Source organism: Nannobrachium achirus, assembly GCF_963921795.1.
Source record: "Nannobrachium achirus genome assembly, chromosome: 3".
NCBI lineage: Eukaryota > Metazoa > Chordata > Actinopteri > Myctophiformes > Myctophidae > Nannobrachium > Nannobrachium achirus.
The window spans coordinates 43,378,687-43,403,548 of NC_137812.1; the positions used below are offsets into that span (position 1 = coordinate 43,378,687).

The 24,862-nt window shown below is 42.8% G+C and overlaps 1 protein-coding gene across 1 annotated transcript; it reads right to left on the bottom strand.

Annotated features, from left to right (window-relative positions):
* Positions 1 to 305: 305 nt before the first annotated feature.
* Positions 306 to 22,095, bottom strand: pgm2 (phosphoglucomutase 2). The gene is made up of 13 exons (XM_080722184.1): positions 21,899 to 22,095; positions 20,372 to 20,539; positions 19,612 to 19,803; positions 18,404 to 18,487; positions 15,587 to 15,780; positions 13,095 to 13,284; positions 12,865 to 12,962; positions 12,239 to 12,419; positions 7,684 to 7,777; positions 5,435 to 5,564; positions 3,353 to 3,545; positions 2,751 to 2,884; positions 306 to 2,594 (listed from the first exon to the last, which is right to left on the bottom strand). The coding sequence occupies exons 1-13, from the start codon at positions 21,986 to 21,988 to the stop codon at positions 2,492 to 2,494; spliced, it is 1,851 nt and encodes a 616-aa protein (XP_080578310.1). The 5' UTR covers positions 21,989 to 22,095; the 3' UTR covers positions 306 to 2,491.
* Between the last annotated feature and the right edge of the window lie 2,767 nt (positions 22,096 to 24,862).

Below are 24,862 nucleotides of genomic sequence, written 5' to 3' on the forward strand. Positions count from 1 at the left end.
GGTTGAAGTGGTTAATTTATGTTCTGTAATAATAATCTACAAAGTAACTAACGTTTTCAAATAAATGTAGTGTAGTAAAAGTACAATATTTGGATCCGAGATGTAGTGGAGTAGAAGTATTGGAAATACTCAAAAGTACAAATACTGCAAAAGCATGTACTAAGTAGCCTACAGTACAAGTACATGTACTTTACACATAGCCTACAAGTCACACACTAGGGCGTCAGTTAAATTTATTGAAGCAGACATTTGCAGTCCCTTTACACAATGACAGGAACCCAACAATGAGAACATGTACAGTCATTTATTATGTAATGCTGGGAAGTGAGAGGAACTTATTTGAAGGAATCAGCAAAACATGAAGGTGAACCATGAACATGTGTGAATATTGTGTAGCAAGGTGTTTCCACTTGGTGGCGCTGCGTCCTTTTATTAAACAAACGTGGAAATGACAGTCAGTAGGGAAATTGAAAGGCCTCAACCTAATTTATCTCCATACATTCATGGTAACACTTTTTTTTTTTTTTTCCCAAATCCTTCAGTTTTTTTTACTATGTTTTCAGTTAAAATTGACACAGTTTGCTATTTCCATAGCCTGGTGATGAGACAGAACAATAGTATTGTAACATAATATGGTTTCTAGGTATTGTAGAAGATATATTATGATTATGTGTGACGTTATTAGAGTAGATTGTGTTCAATCCCTCATATACTGTGGCAAGGTCCTAGTCAAATGCAATTCATGGATTATCAAGTGGTTATGAAGACAGACTAATTTGAGCACTGTAACAGCATCATGGTTCTCACTGAAATATATAAACAGAGTAAAAAATAAAAAATAAATTAAGACAAATAGTTAGAAACTTCAAACTGCTTGTTAAATCTACAAGCCCATCTACAGTAGTTAACTTATGAAATGTGTGAAAATATAACCAGCCTGGTAATAGCTGGCCGTGTGTTGTGCGAGCACGTGTCTGTATGTGTGCGCATATGCCTGTGAGCAGTCAGTGTTCTTACTGTAGGCTTTTAGTGTGGGGAGTCCCCAGGAACCACAAGTGGTCATTTAAACGGCCCCAACACATATAGGTTTTTTTGTCACATCATGACGTACTAGTTAGCTAAAAGAAATCAACAAAATCAACAAGGCTCTTTGAAGGTTAACACATAATGCATGATCTTTTAGCTTTTCTGCCTTCATTGATAGTACAGTAGGTAGACAGGAAACAGGGAGAGAGACGGGGCGCAACATGCAGCAAAGGTCGGCTGGATCGGGATTCAAACCCACGACACACTGTCAGACATCGGAGCCTGTGTGCCACTAGGCCAGCGGGCGCCCCTGCATTACTTTGTTTGACAGAAATCTATGCACAAATGTATGCATTACCCTGTTTCCCATTTTTCTGATAATCTGTATCTCTATTATGCTTGAGTAAATAAAACCTCAACTAAACAAAACAATACTGGTTACTCGATTTAATTACAGTTATTGTCTACAATATATTCCTGATGAATTCTAAGTACGTTGTCATGATCTTTGTTATTCATCTACCAGATAACAAGTTGCTCTTATTTTGAAGTCAGCCACTGGAATTCAAAAGCTTACTCTCAATACTATGGAATGTTCTATGTTCATGGAAAATCACTGATGTGTCAAAATGACAAACAAACTTCTTGCTGCAGAAAGGTCTTTTCAGACAGGGCAGACTAAAGCACATTGTAGTTAATGTTCAACGAGAGGTGAGCAGGCATGTAGGGAGATGCAGTCAATCTGACTGGCAGAGCGATCGTGGTCATGCTCGTTTCACAGTCTCATCTGTTCATGCCAGAGTTTAATTAGACCTGTTAAACCTATACGTTGTTATACATTTCAAGCCGGGACAGCATCTGTGTCACAATAGTTGTTGCTATATAGCAAAACTTTTTTTTTGTGGAGGAAATATATGTGATGGAGGGATTTACACACAAACTCAGGATACAAGAAGAACCGTTCCTTGAGAAATGGGAGGAATGGACTGAATATAAAACCCAACGAAATGACACTATTTGAAATTGACTAAAGTATGATAATCAAAATGATGTAATAATGTTGACCCTGTGAATGTATGTAAATGTAACAAACTGCATATAAAAATTAAGTTTTAAAAATTAGGTTTTCTTCAGAAAACCTAGGTTAGGATTTAGAAGGCATTTTTAGAATCGTCTAAATGAGTCTCGAACTTTTTACTATACGACGTGCAGGGAAAGAGGCTCGTCCCATACACAACTTAATAGTGGGTATAATGTGTCCTTTCGGATTTTAGTTTGTCAGAGACACAGGCAGGATGCATACCTACAGTAACATCATCACTGTGTGTGTGTGTGTGTGTGTGTGTGTGTGTGTGTGTGTGTGTGTGTGTGTGTGTGTGTGTTTGTGTGTGCGTGCGTGTGTGCGTGCGTGCGCTCGCGTGTGTATGCCACCGAGTGTATGAACTGTATAAACTGTATGTTAAGGTTACTCTGGCTTAGGTTGCAATTTGTTCTTTTTTGGCTGGAAGAAGTTTTCAATGATGGCTTCCACCAACTCATCCAACTCCTTCTGCAACTGTGCCATATCACTAAGAGCAGGACAGAGAGAGAGAGAGAGAGAAAGAGAGAAAGCAAAAGAGAAACAGAAACTGTAAGCGAGGCAGTGATCTAAAAACATACAAAATGTGAATAGGCAGTCCACTGCATCACTGAGGAGCCGTGGGCTGGTCTTGATGGTGACCTACCTGTTACCAGGGGCAGCACAGAGCTCTGTGTAGTATTTTATCTTTGGCTCAGTGCCACTGGTTCTCATGGTGGCCACGCCCCCATTGGAGAAGGAAAAGGTGATCATCTGACTGGAACTGGAAGTGGGGAGAACCTGGAAAGAAGAGAGGAAAGGACACTAAACATTAAAGATCATTGTATCTATCTCATAGCCTCTGCTGGAGGACTAAAGCGCCTTACAGACGGAGCGCGGATCAGCGGGATCGCACCGCGGTGGAGACACAAACACAATCGCTCTGCGAGTAAACGCTGGGCGGTATTTCACAAAGATTACCACAATCCAGCTCTTGCCGCCTGCGCATGCACAAACGAGCGCGAGAATTTCATGGGACCGCGCTAGCCTCGCCGCCCCTCGATTACTCCACGTGTCCCAAGTAACCGTCCGCCTCGCTTTGAAAAATAATTACTAGGGCGTGTCAACCACCTCTCGTCAGAAAGACGCTTAAGGCTATTAAATATGAATTGTGTAAATGTAAAAAAAAAAGATACTTAATAATACCTAATATCATGGATAAACAACAACACATTATTGAGCATTTCAAATGTCTGTGCATATCCTTACCGCCTTCTTGTTGGCCTGGTTGCTGTCATAGCCCGTGGTGAGGTCTCGTACAGCAGTGATGGCAAATCGTCCACATTCAGTCGGGTAGGAACCCTTCTCATCGCCGTGGTTACGGAGGCGCTCAAACAGACTGCGTATCACCTCCTGGTCATGGCAGATGAAATAGGAGTTCTTTGTGATGTGGTAGCCATACCTGGGAAAATAAGGACAGAGTCAAAGTGAGAGATTAGCTCCAAATTCAAAAATGTAACACAATCCCTGTTCCTGACAAATAGCACCGGGACAAATTGTTATCTTTGGACCACAGATTCTAAGATGATCCAATGTCATTCTCCATAGATAAATTACTTCTGTGACCAAGGGGATGAACAAGGGACGTCAGGACTTCAGTACTCTATTACCCATCTTAAAGATACACTGTAATTATGTAGTGTCAACATTCCTAAATGAAAATCGTATTATCTATCACAAGTTAGGGGTGCAGTAGTGCACCAATACTGGTACTGGGTCAACACCAGTTTAAAATACTCGTACTTTGCATCAGTGAAGCCGGCCGATGCAGACAAAGATAATAGCGACTTTAAGTGATTTTTGAACGTTTTTTTGACAAGCAGGTGCTGAAAGGAGCCAATAATAACAGTTAAAGCAGTGTATTTGGGATAGAAAACGATCCCAATGTAAAGGAATATGAATGAGCAGCTGGCTGTGTGTGTTGTGCGTGCACGTGTGTGTGTGTGTGTGTGTGTGTGTACACACACACACACACACACACACGCCTTGTATTTTGACCTTGCTACACAATATTGTTCACATCATCAGTCACGTTCATGTTTTGCTGGTTCCTTCAAATAAGTTCCTCTTCCCTGCATTGCATAATAAACGAATATACTTTTCTCATTTCAATTTAGGGCTTTTGATCCGGTTGGGAGAGTGGAAACAGCCTAACTCCGCCAGAAGGTGGCAGCATTGCGTATGCAAGCTGCACATACATCTGGGATCGCTCAAGGAGAGTTGATATCACCGCAAAGTCCCTGTCCGCACCAATCAGCAGCAGCTACGTGTGGGCTCTATTACCTCTATGGGCAGGCTCTGAGCGGCTCTGAGTTCAAGATGCGCAATTGGGTGGTGGGCCTTGCGGTAAAAAATTAGTCTAAAGTTTGCCTGAATAATCTATTTATATAGTTTATATGAACTGTACAGTAAGCACATTCATGTTGGGGAACATAGAACCTTGCTAGAGTACTGAGCAGTATGTGCAATGTCCGTAGAACAGCCGTGTGCTGTGAAACCCTAGACAAGCTGTCATACATGACGTCACAGGATAGACCCAAATGACATCTTCCTAAACAGAAAAAGGTGGCACAAAGTATTGGAGCGGCAAGCAATGTTAAAAGTTTTGCAAAAATCTGACTCCTGTTGGTGCCATAATAGGGACATCTTAGAAGGTTGGCATTTGTTCCTCAACGTAGTGTGAATGTGTGTTTCACTGAAATCGGCACACACTACACAGTATTTCTATAGTTGTTAGTTTTTCCACAAACTGTCAATGATGTCATACTTAGATGTGACCTCAACAGTATGACACAAACATCTAGCCAGCAGGATAAAAATCACAGCTCCCAATAATCCTGAGCAGACACAGTTCTCCAACACATCTTCAAGACTGTTTTCATCAGGACTCTTTCAACCAGGATTCTAGAATCTAGAAACATACTTCTTTGTCTCTTTTCTTCATTCTTCTCCCGAGCAACAAGACACCCAACCGATTTATTTCGTGACCTGCATGTCTTAGCCTTAAGTCCTAGTCTCAAGACGTTATGCAAGCTAGCAGTTATTCAGTATGGTCTGGAGCGGTCAGAACTCCCGCACAACATCAGGTGGGAACTGACAGCCTTACAACAGCATACCCACACACACGGCTACGTATAGGAGACGGTGTGACCACCGCTCAAAAACCCAATGGACATCTTCGGCGTTCCTCCAGAGCAAACTTTGGCCAACCGCCTATCTAATAGAGACACAGTGTGGCAGGGGACTTCCAAAAGAACAGTGTGGGGGGGGGATGTCAGTCGTGTGTCTTACTCTTCATAGATGGCAGTTAGTTGCTGGGAGAGGCTTGTGTTTTTAGTAGCCAGATAGGAAGTCATCTCTCCTGCTATGGCTGCAGCACTCACTCCATCTTTGTCCAGTACAGAGGGACTGCACATATATCCTGCGAATACACAATACACATGCAACACACACACACACACACACACACACACACACACACACACACACACACACACACACACACACACACACACACACACACACACACACACACACACACACACAGACCATACTTAGTTTTTTCACAAAATATAAATGACAGTAGAACAGAAGAAAACACCCATCACCACATATCCAAACTAGGAACTAAATTAGGTTGTTTTCAAGTGAATCTCAACATCCACATAGAAACAGCGTGGCTCCAAAGTGGATCTCAGGCAGACTTAATTTGACCAGCCTGTGACTTCAGTCATCTATGCCCCACAGTGGGCAATAAGGTGTCAATCACAGCCCCAAAAGCATGTGGGGGACAATAGGCTAGTGGAGATACTTCTGTGGACAACTGGTTTGGCACTTATCGGTCCAGCGGTTTGCGAGATTGTATGACACCAAGAAGACAGACAGGCATGTACGTACTCATACTTAGTCTTGCGGAGCCATGCAGTAGAAATGTATCCTTGATCGTATCGCAGAGGACACGACGGAGTGATGTGCTCAGTGGGAAGTTGGCGAGATGAGCAGTTGTCCAAAATATAACCCTGGCCTGGACTCCATATTTAGGCATGGCTGACCGTTGGGATAATTGACATTTTAATATCTAGATTAAATAATGTCTGTCTCTGTCTAGGATTTGTATTTAGGATTTGTAGACAGCACGCTGTTTGTGTTAATTGTCAAGGGCATTCTGTTTGGAACAACAAGGTGCCCTCCACACAAGGCGCAGTCACCGCCTCCTAACATTTTCAATGAGAGGCGGGCAGCTTTTTCGGCCGCGAGGCGAAGTTTTGGGGTGGCGAGGAGAGCGGGCGCGGTCCCGTGAAATCCCCGCGAGTGTGCTCGTTTGTGCATGCGTACGCGTGCGGTGAGAGATGGATTGTGTTCATCTTTGTGAAATACCGTGCAGCGTTTACTCACTGAGCGAGTGTGTTTGTGTCTCACCGCGGTGAGGCCACTGCTGATCCTAGCAGCAGCCCCGACGGCAACCTTGCCTAGTCTGGAGGGCACCTAAGACTTAAAGATGTGCTGAGTGTCGTTAACTGCAGGAAGGACAGAGGTGATGACCAGGAAGTGTGTCCAAATGTACAGACACTTGGATAAAAGACAAAACCTTCCTTTTGGCCTTGCCAGAGTGAATTGAGAGAGAGAGAGAGTGGTACCAATGAGGGGTCAGAAAATGAACTGGTCACGTGACCCCTGTTAAATAACATTGGTTTCAATAACAGCGTTGTGAATATCAGCATTTTTAGGTAAATATACAACAACAAATATACACGGCATGTTTCTGCAACGAATTGGCATTGGCTGTCACCCACAAATGTCCTCTATCCCAAATAATTCATATAGAGTTCCACAAAGCTCCAGACTGGCCTCCAAGTACTATGATAAATAGGAACAGCACTAGCAGCTCAAATGTAAAACCTGCTATGCAGGTTGAATGCACATGAAGCGTGTGCATTCAACACATAAGCTTGTGTATTCAACTGATAACACTGCATGTGAAAGGCACAACGTTACCATTAACAGTTCTAATCAAGTTACATGGGAATGCACACTAGCATGTGACCTTAAATCAAACCTGTGGGTTTGCTTGTATGCATACCCGTAATTGCCGGACTATAAGCCGCGGCTTTTTTCCCATGTTTTGAACCCTGCGGCTTATACAACGGTGTGGCTTATATACATTTTACAGCTAACGGCCAGTTAGTTAGTTTTACAATGGTCTTTAACAAGGATTTATATATAGATTTATACAGCTAATGGCCACCAGGGGCGCTCTAGCGGGAAGCAGGAAGGACACCTGCGGCTTATAATAAGGTGCGGCTTATATATGTAAACATTTGTTTTTTGTTCTAAATTTTGCTGGTGCGGCTTATATTCAGGTGCGGCTTATAGTCCAGCAAGTACGGTATGTAACTAATACATTTTTGCGTGAATATGACAGTTGAAGCATGACTGTTCAATTTAGATCATGGGTCCCAATAGAAATAAGTCTTACTTCACTGTGTGTGTGTGTGTGTGTGTGTGTGTGTGTGTGTGTGTGTGTGTGTGTGTGTGTGTACCTATGGCTTCCTCGAAGGCAAACAGCACAGTCTTTCCCTGGTCCAGCAGGTCTTTGGCTCTGTTCCCCATCCACTTGAACCCAGTCAGTGTTTCCTGTCAACAAAGGACATGTCACAACAATGTTGTTAAAGGACAACTTTGTTTTTTTAAATCTGTGAAACAGATTACATTAAAGACGTGCGATTGTCCTGAGACATTCAGGCTACCTAGGCGACCTAGGTCACCTATTTGCCGATTGGCTGTCGCATGTCACATGGTAACCAAGCTAGTTTCATGATTGGGAGCGGCCAGAGCAGTATAATCAGAGAGTGGTGTCACCGCGGACACGCAACTCTCCATTCTAGGGCTCTGGGAGCGGCCTTGCGCTGTTCTTCTTCTCGAGTTTGGAAAAAAAGGATCCGTTCCGTTTGTCACATTGTTATGATCGTAAAACTATCTAGTTTAAACGTTCAGAACGTTTTCTTTTTGAACAATAAAAACATTGACAGCTAGGGGGAAAAAAATCCATGAAGGACACGGAATGCAATCGTTCACTCGCCGTTGGAAAATTGACATATATTAGACTATTCTGGATGTGTGGCTAACGGCTAACGCTAACGTTAGCTAGCGCTAGCTGCAGGCTAACGCTAGCTAGCGCTAGCTGCAGGCTAACGCAGGCATGTTATACACTATTACTCATGGAATAAAACGGCGACCCAACTCGGAATGCAATCGTTCACTCGCCGTTGGAAAATTGACTTAGACTATTCTGGATGTGTGGCTAACGCTAACGTTAGCTAGCGCTAGCTGCAGGCTAACGCTAGCTAGCGCTAGCTGCAGGCTAACGCACGAGTCACGGTGTGTAATAAATTCACTTCAACCTCGTGTTGAGCAGTTAAACCTATTTGCTACGTACGTCTACAAAAACGTTCATATTTCAAAGATAAAGTGCTTACTGAAGTCTCACCGATGTCACAGTATGGTACGCTCAAGCAGAATTACCCGTATCTTTCGTATTGTTTAATAAACAGCATTTTAATCCGATCAGACGTCATTTTCTGTTGTTTTTCAGCCATGCGACCCCATCGGTTGCGAGGTGTACTGCACTTAGATACATTAATACCTTTTGAAGGAAACGACGACCGATCGGATTAAAATGCTCCTCTTTAAATAATACGATCATTACGGGACATTCTGCTGGAGCGTACCCTATGGTGACATCCGTGAGCCTTCACTAAGCAATTTATCTTTGTAATCTGACCGTTTGTGTAGACGTACGTAGCAAATTTGTTAAACTGCTCAACAGCAGATTGTGTTGAATTCACGGTTGGCGCAGCGTAGCGTCTTTACATTTAGCCCAATAATGCTAATCTACAAAGCAATAACTGATTGATTGATTGAATAATTTATTAGAAGTTTGCAATAGAAAAAAGTACAGTTTCATGACAGTACAAATCACTGGTACAAGGTCAACTAGAGATCCTAGAAAGCCGAGGCTTATTTCCACAGGAACCACACTTTAAGTATCTCATATAACATTGAAAGACAGACGGGAATGGTCGATAGTGTGTGGGGTTGGCTAACTAGCTAGTACATGCTAACAGGGTTTTTTTCTTTCTTTAATTTTCCTATTTCCTTTTCTGACGAAAATACGCAACCCTTTTTTGACTGATATTATATGATCAAACGGCGTATGTAGACATGTCCGTTCCAACGGTTAATGCGAACCACTTGTTTACTCAATTGGGTATTTTGTTTACGGCGAATTCTATTGCGCCTGTGGTATGCTAATATGCGCTGTTTCTTTCTCTCCGTACATGCCGATTACATTACGGCGGTTTAGTTAAGTGTTAGAGAGCGATCGAATGCTTTGCACTTTATGATGACATGATTGTAGTCGAGACTTCTCGACATGTTTTCGTTGTTTTTATACTTCATCTTCTTACGATGTGGCTCTAATATGCTGATAGCCTGAGTTGGTTGTTTGTTTTTGGTCGGTGGCCGCCATTGTGTGCCTCTGACAGGATGGACCAAACTGTGAACTCTGAACTCTGAACCACGCTCGACCTATGCGCTCGACAATTAATGGTTCTACGCTGCCTCTGCCGGCTGGGAGGTGGTATCACTACTATTTTTGTTACTTTTTCTTTTTTGGTTGTAACAGCAGCCTCTCTCGACTGGCAGGCCTTACTTTATTTTACAACTGACTCATGGACATTAGTTTTTTTTTTCTTTTTTTACCTTTTAGATAAATATGTCGCCACATAGCACCTTCCCTCTGGGATTATATAACCTATTATGTTTTTGTTTTGTTTTTTTAAATTTCTGATGTCTGGGGGCTGCCTTTTGGGACCCGGTGGCAGTCCAGTATTGGGGCGTCTGGGTGGGCAGGTTAAACTTCCTGTCCACCACCATGGAGCACTACCTTCATGGTGCATTCGGCTTGGCCGGGCGCTCCAACGAGCACAATTGGCTGTGTTCGTGGGAGGGAAGTCGATTGGGGAGGAGGAACAGATTTTGTCTCTGCATTAACGGTTCCCACAGTGGTCAGGGCGCCTGTTCAGAGAGGGGTGGAACCGGGGAGGATAGCGTGTACCTCCACATGCGTTACGCCCCCCTGGTGAAGCTCCTTAATGTCAGGTGAAAAGAAGATGGTGGCATGACGGATCGGGTATCGGAGGAGACCCGTTGTTGTCTTTACCCTCCCAATGACTACTGTGGGGATTAGCAGGGATAGGTCTTAACGTAGAGTATGGGGATGGGGGAATTGGCTTGACACTAAATTGGGTATATGGAGGGAAAAAATGTTTTCTTTTATTATCTCTTAAGGGCAGGGTTTCTCTTCCTTACAACTGAATGTGTACGTACCGTGATCGCCTCAGATCTTGTGTTATTTTGTACCAATGATTATTGTGATTGGAATGTGATTTGGGGTGCCATCACTATGTGTGTACCTGCCTCATTGTGACATTGTACCTTAATAATAAAAAAGATTTGAAAAGAAAGACAGACGGATAGAACATAGTACTTTATCTAACTTTAACTAAAGTTTAAAACATACATAAACCACTTTAGCCCTATGTTATACCAAGGCTTTTTGAAAATAGCCGATCTACAAGCTCACAACGCATTGCGGTGCGACGCGTTGTGAGCTTGTAGATCTGCTATTTTCAAACATTTTGTACTTTTACTTTTGGTACTTTAAGTACATTTGGATACCAATACTTTTGTACTTTTACTCAAGTACATTTTTAATTCTGGACTTTTACTTGTAACAGAGTGATTCTACATTGCAGAATTGATACTTTTACTTAATTATAAAAATGTAGGTACTTTTTCCACCACTGTGTAAACGTTTGTGTTCTCATGCCAATAAAGCTTCTTTGAATTGAAGATTGAATTGAAGATTGATCCCCATGTGGCGGAGTACACAATAATGGTAAATAAAGTAGCTTACTCTAAAATAATCCATCCATCCATCCATCCATCTTCAACCGCTTATCCAGCATCGGGTCACTGGGGTAACAGTTCCAACTGAGATTTCTAGAGTTCCTTAATAATAATAATTAAAATAAACAATACTAATGATTATAATTGCGGCCGTCAGGTCGCAGTTACTATGAAAACCTCCACCGCCTGTCTGTCCGTCAGTCTGTCTGTCACGTCACATCACACTTTTTTGCCCCTATCCATGTGAAATTTTCCACACACAATCCTTGTCTGCCAATCCACAACCTCCACCCTTCCAGGGACCCCCGCAGCTCCAGGGACCCCCGCCAAATGTTTTAAAACACATTTTTGAATACTGCTCCTACAGTTTTTGCCCTAAAATCACACAAATCGCTACACAGTATGTCTACACTTATCTCATCGACATGGATCTGTCCCATATAGCGCCACCATCAGGTCGATTTTTTAACACATTTTTGGACCTAAACTTTTTTTTTTCTAATTTTTTTTTTTTTTAACTTTTTTTTTTTTCAAATTTTTTTTTTTCAAACTTTTTTTACACTAACGTCGTCGTCAACACACCAATCCACAGATTTTATATTGACTGTGTGTCAATTCTTGTTACAACAATGGTTCATATTTTAGATTGTAATTAGAGAAAAAAAAAAGATGAGTGTTAAAATGTTTTCATTTACTGCTTTCTATTGTTTTAGCGATTTTAGTATTTTGATTTCAGTGGGTGGAGGCATGCATACAAGTGGCTAAATATGTCTTTTTAGACAGAATAAGCTAGCAATTTCTTTGTTACTATTTACACCAGCCCCCATAAGTCACATCTGCCCATGATTGATTGCTGTGCATCTTGGGGAGGGGCTTATTGTTAAAATCACTAAAACGATAGAAAGAAGAAAATGAAAACATTTTAACACTCATCTTTTCTTTTCTCTAATGACTATCTAAAATATGAAACCTTGTTGTAAAAAAACAAAGTTGTCCTTTAACATCATAGCAGCAGTATTAAGACTTGATCATTGATTCTACTCATAACTACACATAACATTGTGAAGCCAAAAAGCACTGATAAATGGTAACAGTGAACAGGCCTCACTCATGCGCATGCGTTACCTCAAAGTGGAAGCCTTCCTTCAGAGCGATGGCTCGAAGGATCTTGGACGAGACGGTGCTGGCCAGCATGTAGACATTCTTCACAGCAGCAGGGTCTGAGTTTTGTTGTTTCCAGCAGCGGAACACCCACCAGCCCAGCAACGCTCCCAACTCATTACCACTGAACACACGCCACTGTTCACTGACCAACACAAGAGAGTGGAGAGATGAAACCCTCCCATAGAGACCTACAAGCACATAATACATGTACAGTACACACATGATGTAGGCACTAGAGATGGGACGATAAGCGATATTATCGTTTATCGTGATAAAAAAACACTCACGATAATCGTGATCATCATGCACTGGGATCAATTCACCTTTTATAGCCGATCTACAAGCTCACCATGTGTCGTGTTGTGACGCGTGGTGAGCTTGTAGATCTGCAATTTTTTGGTAAAGATATTTGATATGTGAGTGAAAAAAATCAAGTACGTATATTATAAGTACCTTTTACCAATTAAAGAGAGTTTAAGTGGTACAGTAATCGTGATATGAATTTTTCATATCGTCCCATCCCTAGTAGGCACACAAAAACAAGAAGTCAAACTGATGCACACATAAATGCACACGCCCTCACACACCTCTTCTGTTTCTCTGCAACGGCTAGACGATCAGCATCGGGGTCGTTGGCAAGCACCACAGTGGCCCCTTCCCGCTCTGCCAGGGCAAACGACAGAGTCTGCAGGACAATCACAAACACACAGCGTTAACCACCATCATGTGCCACTCATTACATTGGTGACACACTTGATTTGATTTGTTTAATGTCACAGCAGTGTGTGTGCGCGTGCGTGCGTGTGTGTGTGTGTACCAAAACGCCCTCTCCTTCCTCAGGGTTGGGATATTTGACCGTTGGGAACTCGGGGTCAGGGTCCTTCTGCTCCTCTACAGCATATGGAGGATGCAGATCGAAGGCTTTAAACGCAGACTGGACAAACGTATGGCCCACCCCGTGCACGGACGTGTGCACGATCTTCACCTCTGAGCCCTTGTTGATCTCCCTAATGCAACAGGTACAGTACTTCTACTATCAAAACCAATCCAAGTCCAGATTTTTTGCTCAAGTGTGTGTGTGTGTGTGTGTGTGTGTGTGTGTGTGTGTGTGTGTGTGTGTGTGTGTGTGTGTGTGTGTGTGTGTGTGTGTGTGTGTGCAGGGACGTGCTGGCCATTGGGAAAAGCGGGACAACTCCCGAACGGCTGGTCCATTCCCGGCCGGTCCAGGCCGGCAATTAAAAAGAAAGAAGAAAAAGAAAGAAGAAAATAAGTTGGCCGCTGGTAATTACGGTAACTGCCTTCGTTCCATTTTGAGGGCTGGGTGGCCCACAAAGTAAATATAACTCATGTAATTGGCCCACTGGCTTGTCTCTCATGATCTGAAATGGCCTATCTTTGACTTAGCAGCAGCGCAATAGAGACATGTCTGCCACCGCCTATGTTGCCAGTATTGCCATAGCAACACTACTTTTCCTGGTCTTATTGCCAGGCAACACCACACTCATATGGATGATGGATCATATAGCATTTTATTTCGTTTTAAGCATTTTCTTTATAATTAAAATATAAACCTAGAAAATGTGGTTAAAAACTAAGTTAAATGTAGGCCTACGTCGTCATGTACCATGTACAAGGCAGCGGATGATTCAAATGAGTGGAGATATCTCAGAAGCAATGTCCAAATGCGGCTATAAAAACTAAATATAGCAAAACTACAGAGAATGTATTAAATATTTCAACCAACACAAATCAATCAACACATTTTTTTTCTTTTACAAAAAATACTTAATAAACTCCTTATTGTATGTCAATTTTATAAGCCATTGTTTTGAAAGCCAATGTACAAGCTCACGATGTTTCTCATTAAGTATTTATTTATTTACTTGGCCTTCAATGACATGCCCAAAATGGGGCATGCCAGGTTACATATTCTGAAGAAAAGACTTAAGACTTCCAGGAGGTTAAGACAGGAATTAAATATGGCATGGTGAAAGTCTATTCCGTATTTGGGATTTCAATATTCTTATCTGTACATTTAGTACTTCCATCGCACATTACATGAGCCAAAGGGCCATTTAGGTGCAGAGGTGAGTGGCTGCGTGTCATATGCTTATTGTAGAGATTGATGGCTTGTCAGAGGTTAGCTGAGGTGAGGAGGAGATCAAGTTCTACCAGTTCTACCTACATTTTTGGTATGGTAGCTTCGACCATTATGGTTTCTTTCTTTAAATTGGGGTGATATCTTGATGAGAAATCTTCTATCATGATGAGAAAGTCTTAGACCTTGCAGAGTTGTGATACAAGATATGTGGAAATAGAAAGGTCATGTACTGTATGTGACGTACATGACCAGTGATTAGACAATGATAAAGGGCATGGCAGGATTTAAAGGAATGCAGTGTCATGTCTACTTTCATGCTATGTCTCCTAACTTTAATCAGAGGTGAGTAGATTTATAAGCTGGAGGTCTGATGGTGATTGTATGTGGACCCAAGGATGTGGTCAGTGGTTTCCACTGACTATGATTATGGAGTGTTACTACAGCATATTGCTATTTTTGGACACTTTCAAAAACGTTCTCACTCTGAAGGGTTTACTTGTCCAGTGCTGCCCTCCTTTGCTTTTGTAGCAAATAGATCCTTCTGAACAGATCTGTTTTTGATCTTTACCTGCACATTTTCTCACTGTGGTCCCATTGACCCTAGTTGTTTCATTGTCTGACCACCATATGAATCCATTGTCCAAAAACTAGGTTTCTCCAACAAAGGATTAAACACACGTTTTGCTATTTTCAGGGAATTCAGGTTATTATCAAATATTACTTCTAGCTGTCTTGTTCTCATCTGATGCAATCATGTACAGTATCATGTACAGTACCACAAATATCCTGCAACATATTAATGTGCAGGTCATCCCAACACAATTAGCTACTCAACAAAGAAAATATTAATATAGACTATTTTTCATTGAAAAGAAATAAACAAAATGGGCCACGGACATAGACAAGTCTTGCAATCACATTGGTCTATCATGTGAATACTGGCCCCCCAAAAAAATCTGGCACACTGCCAATAGGCACACACAATGAGGGCCTCTCCAATTCCTTTTCCCGGGCTGAATCAGGGGCCCAACACGTCCCTCTGTGTGTGTGTGTGTGTGTGTGTGTGTGTGTGTGTGTGTGTGTGTGTGTGTGTGGTGAATACATGCAATGCAAATGTTTGGTAGGACTCTACAACATTGACTGTACATTGATCAGCTGAAGTCTTGACGTGTGAAGCCTCTAAAGGTCCATTTGAAACGTGTGCTGACCTGTGGTGACAGTGCTTCTGGATGGCTGTGAAGTATTGTGTGTGGATGTCCTGGTAGGGGTCATGGAGCAGGGGGCTCTTCAGGGCCTTTTCGGTGTTCCAGGATTCAGGCCACGGCTCCAGGTTCTCCTCTATGGCCTTGGAGATGCCTTTGTCATGTGGGGGGATGATCTGGGCACCGTTCTCCCAGTACACCTGGAATGGATTTCTTTTTATCAATTGATATAAAACTTAATAGAAATAAATATACACATGCACACTCTCAAGAAGATCTGCTCTGGAAACATATCTGGCTATTTTATTGTTGTGAGAAAAATCAATAAAGTATTGAATATACACACGTATTCATAGAGGTTTGTAAGCATCAGAAACAGAAATCTTTCACATCAGAGCATCACCAGTGTCTCAAGACATTTATTATACAAATCATGTGGTGTTTTATAGCTCAGCCAGTCTCTTGTTTCACTCTCGCCTCACTTCATTCAACAGTAGAATGAAGCATGATACAGTGTTAGGGGGTGATCACACCGGAATGCATCTCTACAGGGGCATCTTCTTAAAAATCAGGCAAAACTTTGTGATGTGCCTATGAAGCGGGTCTATCACCAGGTGATAATGATTAAACCCATTTAGGCCTAGAATTATTGAATGCTTTAACCAGTGAAAAATAGCAGATATACAAGCTCGCAGCGCTGCACCGAGTGCCGCACTGCAAGCTTGTAGATCTGCTATTTTTGAAAAAGTCGTGAAAATGTGTGCAAATCTTTGAATATATGTATTTTCAAAGCGAACGTTTGTAACTCAAATTTTGCTTCTGGGGGGTCCCTGGAACTAGATATTTTGAGATGGGGGTCCGTGGCCAAATACATATCCTTTTGGGGGTCCTTCACATGAAAAGGTTTGAGAACCACTGATATAGTAGTCTCTCAAGAACAGACTAACTGAGCTCCAGTTAAGATCTGCTATTTTTGAAAAATGGTGAAAATTAGAATTTTGACCCGATTCTATAAGTGTCTTTTGAATCCTTCTAAGGTTTTTTTTAAAAACCAATGTTTCTATGTCAGCAATCTGGCCAGCCATCGTCAAAGAAAAGGTCCTTTTCACTTAACTGGAGCTCAGTTAGTCTGTTCTTGAGGGTAGCCAGATAAGACGACCTCTTTTCAAGTCGACCTTAGTCGCGGAAAAGTCACTCGGGAAGTGTCGACCCCCATTCTAGGAAATCACGACCTAAAAAATTGGAAGTGTCAACCCCAGTATAGGGAATCCCCGACCTCATGAAAATCAAGAAAATTGGAAATCTCATCCCCCATTATATGAAATCCCGACCCGAATATTTTCTCCCAGCACGCAGCAGCTGTGTGAGACACAGAGGGGAGACTGAGAGGGAGAGAGAAGTTTAGGCGTTCTCTGTTTGAAAGAGAAAATATTATAACCTCTCTCTCTCCCCATCTTTCATTGCTGTGACTCATTTACAGCTTTTCACAGTTATTGTCCACGACATTGCAAGCGGCGCGAAGGCCAGCGGACCTTGGTCCTGCTCTTCGCCCCCGAGCGCCGCAGGCGCGAGTGGCCGCGAATGCAATCGTTATATTTATGCCCAGGCCGTAAGGCCTGGGCAAGCGCACGATAAACGCCATGATAATTGGGGTTTGGTGCACCTCGCGCGGTCCAAGTGACTACAACGGAGCGCTCCCTACGTCCGGTTCAGCCAATCACAAGCTCAAAATGAGCCCGGGGGCGTGGTTATCCATCTTTCCCAGTGGGATCCATAATCACGCGTCTCTCTCCCCCTCTCTGTCTCCCCTCTGTGTCTCGAAAATATTCGGGTCGGGATTTCATATAATGGGGGATGAGATTTCCAATTTTCTCCTGGGTGGGTTTTCTCTGGTCCTGGGATGACTTCTCCCAACCCTAGGTTGACTATTCCGTGCCCTGGGATGACATCTCCAATTTAAAAAAGGTATGACTTTGAAAAGGGATGACTCTTCTGGCATTCTTCTTGAGAGACTACTATGTCAGTGGTTCTCAAACCTTTTCATGTGAAGGACCCTCAAAATGATATGTATTTGGCCACGGACCCCCATCTCAAAATATCTAGTTCCAGGGACCCCCCAGAAGCAAAATTTGAGTTACAAACATTCGCTTTGAAAATACATATATAATATTCAAAGATTCGCACACATTTTCACGACTTTTTCAAAAATAGCAGATCTACAAGCTCGCTGTGAGCTTGTATATCTGCTATTTTTCACTGGTTAAAGCATTCAATAATTCTTTAAGTACAGCTAAAGGAAGTCTCATCTAAGATTCTATGCTGCAACTGTTACCCCACCCCACTTCCCAACTCTGGATAAGTGTATTAAGATACCATTGTCATTGTCCCACTGATTATACTTCCGATCACATCTACGGGCATCAATACAATAGACAATATTTATACGTTTATGCACGTCTAAAAACTCTATTCGACGCATACTAGGCTTTGGAAAACAATGGTTTTGCTGTCAATGCGTTTCTAGTGACGCGTCTCGGTCCAATCACCCCCTTAGAATGGCCCCCACCTTCCTGCTTTCAGAGATGGTCCAGGCTTTGTATGGGAGGACAGCACAAGCAATCCACTTTTGGTAATAATTCTGCACACATCAGCGCTTTTCTCGATTCCCAGTTTTTATGTTGCCTTTCAACACCCACATGTTGCACATTTTCCTCTCAGAGAGCAAAGTTGGTCGACCGTCCAACCCCCAGTGTTCAGTGCGACTATTGACCCTGTCCGATGTTATCAACTGCAATTTGTTTCAGATCCCTGCAGGATTATCACCTTATATCCATTGTCCTGTTTGGGGTTGTGAGAAGCAGTAACCATTATTCCAGCACAGAGACCCAGGCGGGACACAGTGAAAGGCTGGGGAGAAAAAAAAAGAGGAGAAAGGGGAGAGGTTAACCCACTTTGTTGTAAAGGGTCCCCCAGGGCTCCTATCCTTAGCACACTTCCTTTTTTTCCTCTACACCCTGTCAAGGCATTCTGTCAAGTTATCACTGAATATTTGCCTATTATTACATTATGCCAGAATAGCTACACAAGGGTTCTAGTGGTTAAAGGAGAGGAGACAGCAACTTAACGTTCTTTCCTTCTCAGAAGTCACATTTACTGGCAAAATGTAACTATTATGGAAACAATCTATTATCCACAGTATATATTATAAACAAACTATAATTACTGAAACTACTAGTCAAGTCAAGCAGCACCACTAGTATATGTGTACATGTAAGTGTGATATTGGTAGAGTTCTAATCATTTCAGTAGAATAACCTACTGACAAGAGTTATTTTATGTGATGTGTGCAGATTTGCATGACAGTAGGCCTGCAAGTCACTGCAAAAAACACTTAAACTGGGCATGGCAGCGAGTGTGTTGATTATGCAACATGTATGAACGTTTGTTTGAAAGAGTGTTTTCTGAGTGGAATTTGCCCTGTAGCCAGTCTAGCCAGTAGCCACTAAGCTTCTGTCCTACTCTCGATGAGACTGTCATTCGATCTGGAAACCTAAACCCATACAAACCGACATGCCCATATTTATGTAATGTCTATTAGCATAAGGTCTCTCTCCACTGGGGTGCAACTCTTCATTATCTTCTTAGCGGTTGTTCTATCGATTACTTTTCTGATTAAACAAAATCATCAAGAAGCACATTTTTTACGTTTTTTTTTATCCACTCAATCAATTAGTCTGAGAAACCACTTCAGCCATATTTTATCATTTGTCATACAAGGTATTGTGAAAAAATAGCCTATCTACAAGCTTGCAACATGTCGAAATGCCACATGAGCTTGCAGATCGGATATTTACACACATTTTGGAAATCTATTGTTTTATACAAATATTCTTTTTACAATCGATTAAATCGATCAGTTCCATTAAGTGTTGCCCCCTCCTAGTAGTCTATACATAAAGATACAAAGAACAAACTGTCATATCTGTCTAGGAGTGTTCCTAGCCAAATTGTGCCAATTTCCTTTAACCTACCACAAAGGGCGTAGGTACGATGTCAGAGAAGACGTGGACAGGCACCCCTTGGCTGACGAAGACAGCTGCTGCCAGGTTGGCAAAGCGTTTGCTGTTGCCCCCACTGGCAGGGTGGGCCCGGGCATCATAACCGATCACCACCCCTCTGTCCTTTAGGTTCTCGAAGCACTGCTCCAAATAACGACAAAAGCCCTGGGAGAATGAGAGTTAAGGAGAGAGGAGAGAAAAGAGGGAAGGATATAGCAAGTCAATTGAGTATTAAGCAAAAAGTCAAGAATGTGAGAAGATCTAAATGAACGAGGGAGGAACTTCAGAGACAAGAGGGTGAAGAGAGATGCACGTTGATGTCACATAACCGTGGCCACCATGTTAAAACCATGTCATGTAGTCGACAGTATGTTTTGTACCAAGTAAGCATGGAATGTCTCAATCAACTGCTTTAAACACCATCAGGGGACACAAATCACATGAGGCTTTGTTTCTAGGTTTTTGGGTACACAACCTGATGCATGATGACGTTTAGCCACTTAAGCCCTATTTTCAAAGATATTTGAAAAATGCTAATAGATTTTAGAAAATAGCTGATCTACAATCTTTTGATTTTCTTGTTATTATTTGCACCACAGCGCAAAATCGGGACGCCAGGGTTAAAGTGGTTCGTGTGTGTGTGTGTGTGTGTGTGTGTGTGTGTGTGTGTGTGTGTGTGTGTGTGTGTGTGTGTGTGTGTGTGTACGCATGAGTGCGTGCGAAGTTTTCCAACCTGTGTAGTCTGTATGATAGTGAGGTCATTCATACAGGAGATGCCAGGGCCCATGGCCGCCCTCAGACCTGCTGTGCCAAATTCCATTCTGGAAGAGAAACATTTCTGCAGCTCTGCCACGTCTCCTTTCTTTAACAGGTCTTCTACCAGAGACACGGTTTTGGGATTCTGGGAGGAAGGGGGAACACAACAAAACACACATACGACACATTGTTGCATACAATTACCGACTCCATTTTAATAGATTTTTTTAAAGACACACATTTGCAATAGGTCTGCTCCCATTTGGTGAGTGTGTAACCAGGACACACTACTGCTATTATAAGTTATTACAGTACAGTAATAATCACCTAATTATCACAGTTTCTGACGAACATTTTGGTCAGGCTGAATGACTGTTTGCTCTAGCACTTGAACCTGGTCACATACTGTTACATCATGAGGCTGACCCTTGATTCAGCTCCCCATCCATGCAGCTGACAGCCTAGCTGTGCTAAAACTGCTATCTGAATGGGCCTAATTCATCAGATGCACTTTTCCATCTTCACCTGATTGGTGACAACTCCTATTGCATTAAGTCCATGAATGAATGACTGCACGCCTTGGTCAGATGTCTGTCTGCACGTTACTTTGATTAGAAAGCTGACTGTTATACTGATGTATCCTGACAGCCAAGCCTGATCTACTCTATCTACTCTACTGTATCAAACAGATTTATGTACTACACTATACATAAAATTTCAAAGGGTCTGTCATTATTTGTAATTCATTTCATCACAAATTTGACAATAAATGACAAGAAACCTCTTGCACAATAACGGAATAATAACATTACTCCTTTATTTGAGCACAGTGTGTGACTGTGAAGACATAACATTTACCACTCTGAGTCTGAGGACAGTGCTGTCACCAATAAATATGTCAAACTTATGTGATGTAACATATTAACTACTGTATTATTGTCATTACATGCTCGCACACTTATTTCCTCTCAGGAAGCAAGAGCTCAGCCATACTCTGTGCTTTAGACCAGTGGTTCTCAAAACGTTTCATGTCAAGGACCCCCGAATTGAAACTTATTAGCCCGTGGACCTGGACCCCCATTTGAAAAGATAAGCCAGCTAGGGACCCCCCATAAGAAAGGATGTTTTACGGCTCTAGCAGTGATTCTCAATCATTTTAATTTCAATTGCCCCCAGTTTGACATTAGGCTACGGACCCCCATTTAATGGTATTTATATCTCTGTGATCCCAATTTATAATATATTGTAATCAATGTGGAACAGATGGAGTGTCCATTTGGTTCCAAACTATCATTTAGCTGGGGACCCCCAGGAATTCCCTCAAGGACCCTGGGGGTCCCCGGACCCCACTTTGAAAACCATTGTTTTAGACATCCGAGATGACAGTTTTAACCTCAATTCTGTCATGGAACATCATTCTGATTAATGAACTGACATGCTGTGTGCGTCTAGTTAAATACACATCAACACATGTCATTCTTAGCTAGCTGTCAACTCAACTTACTTGGTCATATTGCAACCACTGCTTGATGGCTTGGTCCAGGACGCTGTCACCGGTTGTGATCGCACCGTTCTCCGTCTTTTCTCTTTCCATTCTCGGTTCCAAAGACGAGCTGAGCTAGTTGTAGTTCGTTGGGAGTTATGAGGTGAACTTGGAGAATGAGAATGAGAATCACAGGATGTTTGGCAGAACGCTGCCTGCAGGGCTTCCTGCTCAGCGTAGACACGTGATATTAGTGGGCGGAGTCAGTGACGTAAGCGCATACTGAGGGTGGTTCTCACACTTCTGCTTTCTCGAGCTAGCTCTGTTAGCGTTGCCTGTTGCCTGCCTGGTCTGACGAGTTGGGGGCCGGGGTTCGACTCCCGCTCGGGTCGCGTACTGTAAATGCCGGACTTCTACGCGATAGACCGGCGGTAACTTGCTCCACTAAGAGAGCTAGCTCTATTTAAAAAAAAACACACACTTCTTCTGACTCCTGAATATTTTGTACATGTATCATTCATATATCTTCCATTTAAAAAAAAGAACACCTCTTACAGTTTACAGTTTACAGTTTAGGCATTTAGCAGACGCTTTTAATCCAAAGCGATTTACAATAAGCAGATAACATCACAATAATAAACAAGATAATATGTCAGTACATCATCAACAATATAACAAATGCAAATGGATATCTATCTAGAAAAAACACAATATAATCAAAGTTCTGAAAAAAACCTAAAAAAACAAAAACAAATGCTAACTAGCTTCATGTATTCATTGATTCTTTTTCTGTAGTGCTAAGGGTTTAGGTGGAGTCTGAAAAGGTGAGTCTTCAGTCCACGGCGAAAGCTAGCGAGTGAGTCCGTTGTTCTAAGTGCGACAGGGAGTTTATTCCACAACTTGGGGGCCAGGAGGGCAAACTGTCTCGGACGAGTGGATTTTTGCCCTGGAGTTTTGAGCGAGGGTTCTGTCAGCATCCCTGTGTTGGCTGATCTAAGTGACCGGGTGGGGGTGTAGGGGTTGATCAGCTTCTGGAGGTATGGAGGAGCCATACCTTTGGCTGCTTTGAAGGTCAGCATCAGTGTTTTGTATTCAGTGCGGGCCGCAACCGGGAGCCAGTGGAGGCTGCGGAGAAGGGGAGAGACATGTGAGAACTTAGGCTGGTTGAAGACCAGTCGTGCCGCGGCATTTTGGATCAGTTGGAGAGGTTTAAGTGCACATGCCGGGAGACCAGTGAGGAGAGAGTTACAATAGTCAAGCTTTGATATGACAGATGTCTGAATGAGGAGCTGGGCTGCCTCCTGGGTGAGGAAGGGTCTGATTTTACGGATGTTATAGAGTGTGAACCTACATGACCGGGTGACTGATGCAATGTGTGCCTTGAATGATAGCTGGCTGTCCAGGACCACACCAAGGTTTCTAGCAGTAGGAACTGAAGTCACAAATGTATTATCTATGGAAATAGTGAGATCTTGCATGGGGCAAGACTTAGCTGGGAAGAAGAGTAGCTCCGTCTTGTCCGGGTTCAGCTTAAGGTGGTGGGCTGACATCCACTGTGAGATGTCGGCCAGACATGCAGCAATGCGTTCTTCCACCTGGGTGGCAGAAGGGGGGAAGGACAAAAACAGTTGAGTGTCATCAGCATAGCAGTGATAGGATAGATTGTGAGCAGAGATAACAGCACCAAGGGATTTGGTGTACAGGGAGAAAAGCAGAGGGCCAAGTACGGATCCCTGGGGGACTCCCGTTTGGAGGGTTCGGGGGGATGAAAGCAAACCTTTCCATGAGACCTGATAGGTCCGGTCCGACAGGTAGGAGGAGAACCACTTTAGTGCCGTCCCGGTGATGCCTAGGTCAGCAAGGGTGTCCAGGAGCAGCTGGTGATTCACTGTGTCGAATGCCGCTGATAGATCCAGAAGAATCAGGACTGCAGAGTGGGAGGCAGCCTGGGCAACATGGAGTGCTTCCGTGACTGCTAGGAGTGCAGTTTCTGTAGAATGGGCTGGTTTAAAACCTGACTGGTTGGGATCCAGCAGGTTGTTCTGTGAGAGATGGAGAGAAAGCTGGTTAGAGACCACACGTTCAAGGGTTTTTGAAAGAAATGAGAGGAGGGATACCGGTCTGTAGTTCTTGACGTCCGAGGGGTCAAGAGTTGGTTTTTTGAGGAGTGGTGATACTCTGGCTGCCTTGAAGGCAGCTGGGACACAGCCTGAGGTTACAGAACTCAGAGTACAGCTAGGGACCGCCCAAACAAGATTTGTGTTGTATTATTCAAATGTTTCACATTTTTGTCAAGATGTTTTCAAAACAGGAGATCTACAAGCTCATGCAATGCATTGGCCACGTTTTACACGCGCAATATTTATATTCATTCAGAATTAACTCATTCATTCCGAACAGAGATTCATACCCAACTGTTTACATGGAACCTGCATACAATATTAAAAGTATTCTGCTTTAAACGGTATCCTATACCACCCCTCCAGACCGGAATGGAAATATTATATTCCAATTGAGGTGTTTATGAGCATTTTTATTCTGAATGAGCAGTCATTCTGAATACAAGTGGAATATAGGGTCTACCTATATGCATGTAAACTCTGCCCTTGTTTGCTATACTTTATGATGAAACATTGAGGTTTAATCACACTCCATATTTGGGCATAGCTGCATAGGGAATTCCTTATATGGTTATAGCTGAGTCATAGCGACGTGTGATGGCATGGTCCGCTGGCTGCCCAGTCTTCATAATAGAGCCACAGGCACATTGCATGGTAACAACCTGAACCTCTAGAGGTCAGGTCGTTCTCCACCATATGTGGAGATGAGATCTCTGTCTGTCAGGCCTTGTCCCTTTTATGCCCATATGGGGATCCCTGATGTCATCAGCGTATGTGCCCATATATGTAGCTGACATTTGTTTGCATGAGGACACATGAGGTTAGATAACAAACTCCATTTGGGAACTCCTTATATGGTTCATGG